Raw genomic sequence first — 1,809 nt, forward strand, 5'->3', positions numbered from 1 at the left:
TCGCTGTTCGTGTTCGCGGCCTGGCTGGCGCCGTGCCACTGTTTTGCACCCGCGCCCGATGCTCCCTCGCCGCTGCTGCTCACTCCCATGCTTGAGGCGGGCAAGGCGCTCGAGGCCCGAGAGGTCTCCAAAGTCGTGATTGATGGAGCGTTCAAAGGCCACGCTGGATACCTCTCCGTTGCCAGCGCATCCGGCAAGCGGACCAACCATCTGTGGTTTTGGTATCAGCCGTGCCGCAATGGCTGCACGCACGGCGAGGCGATCCTCACGCAGTACTTTGCGGGCGGGCCCGGTTCTGGGTCGCAAGGCCCCGCCTTCAACGAGATGGGCAACTTCTTTGTCGATGACAAGGGGCTCCTTCAGGACCGTTGCTATTCGTGGTGCCTGGACAACGACTGCCTGTTCGTCGACAACCCAATCCAGGCGGGACTCTCGTACCAGGTCGACGAGGCGGGAGAGGTCGTGCCGCTCCTCGATACAGAGTGGGCGAATTCGGAAGAGGGAACCAGGCAGCAGGTCGCCATCCTCCTCCAAGTATACAAGCTCTTCCCTGAGCTCAAGCCGGCGCCTTTCTGGATCACCGGCGAGTCGTATGCCGGCAACTACTGCCCGTGGTTTGCCAAGGCGGTCCTCGCCCACAACGCGGCCGCGGCCGACGACGCCAAGATCAACCTCAAGGGGCTCAGCGTGGGGGACCCATGCTTAGGCTGGTCTGTCCAAACCAAACACTACGGCGACTACCTGTGGGCGACGGGCTTGATCCACAAGGACGGGGCGGAGAAGATCGACGAGCTCTTTGCCAGCTCGCGAGAGCACCTCAAGGACAACAACTGCCCGGCCTTCTTTGCCAAGTGGAACTCCGTATGGAATGACGATGGCGCCTTCGACGGTGCGCCCGACTTCCTCTTCGAAACGCTGACCGGCTCCACCGCCACCGACATCATCCTGGTCGGCGGCGGGCGAGACGCTCAGGGGAACTATCAAGACTTTCTCGCGCGCCACAGCAAGGCCATGCACTTTGACGGCACGCCCGCTGCGGATTACATCAGCGACGGCTCTTCCCTTGGCGGATGGTTCACTACGAAGCGCAAGGCGATCTACAAGGCGTACGTCGAGAGTGGCGACTTCTGCCAGGAGACTGCGCCGATGTACTTCACGGAGCTGCTTCCCGCCGGGCTCGACATTCACATCTACTCGTCAAACATGGACGCCCTGCTGGGGCCGCACACCACTGAGCCGGGTATCACCATGGGCCTGGAGGCGGCGGGTCTGAAGGAGGACTTCTACGAGCAGAAAAGGACGATCTGGAAGCGTTCGCCGGACTCAAGGCAGCCCGTGGGTTACAGCCGTTGCGCGGCGCTCGGCGGCCGCTTTTGTTACTCGGTGATCCGCAACGCCGGCCACGAGACGCCGATGTTCCAGCCCGCGTCGGCGTACGACATGACGAAGCGCTTCTTTGACGGCCGCGCCTTTGACAACTCGTACCACGACCCCAACCCGCCCGTCTGCACGCTGCCACAAAAGAGCTTTGACGTGTCCATCGCGGGATACGAAATCGATCCGGCGTAGGAGCGCGCGGGACGATTCTCCTCTCTTGCTCCGCCACTTCTCACTTCTCGTGAGAGCAGGTTGGGACATGGTTCGGTGGGGGAAGTGGGAGTTTTTACTTTCTTTGTTCTCCTTACTTATTTCTACTTTTTTGTATTATCTCAGTACACTGCGCTCCTTCTATTGTCCTTCATTACTATTACTTTATATTCGCCCTGCTTCTTTGACGACCTCTCTAGTTGACTTTTGCCCCCTTTTCTT

At 60.2% G+C, this 1,809-nt stretch overlaps 1 protein-coding gene across 1 annotated transcript; it reads left to right on the forward strand.

Annotated features, from left to right (window-relative positions):
- Positions 1–87: 87 nt before the first annotated feature.
- EMIHUDRAFT_198526 (hypothetical protein) lies at positions 88–1,569 on the forward strand (the record flags this gene model as incomplete). Its single annotated transcript, XM_005759564.1, has 1 exon — positions 88–1,569. One exon carries the CDS (start codon positions 88–90, stop codon positions 1,567–1,569), a length of 1,482 nt encoding a protein of 493 aa, XP_005759621.1.
- Between the last annotated feature and the right edge of the window lie 240 nt (positions 1,570–1,809).

The sequence above is a fragment of the Emiliania huxleyi genome (genome assembly GCF_000372725.1).
Source record: "Emiliania huxleyi CCMP1516 unplaced genomic scaffold EMIHUscaffold_8, whole genome shotgun sequence".
NCBI classification, from domain to species: domain Eukaryota; phylum Haptophyta; order Isochrysidales; family Noelaerhabdaceae; genus Emiliania; species Emiliania huxleyi.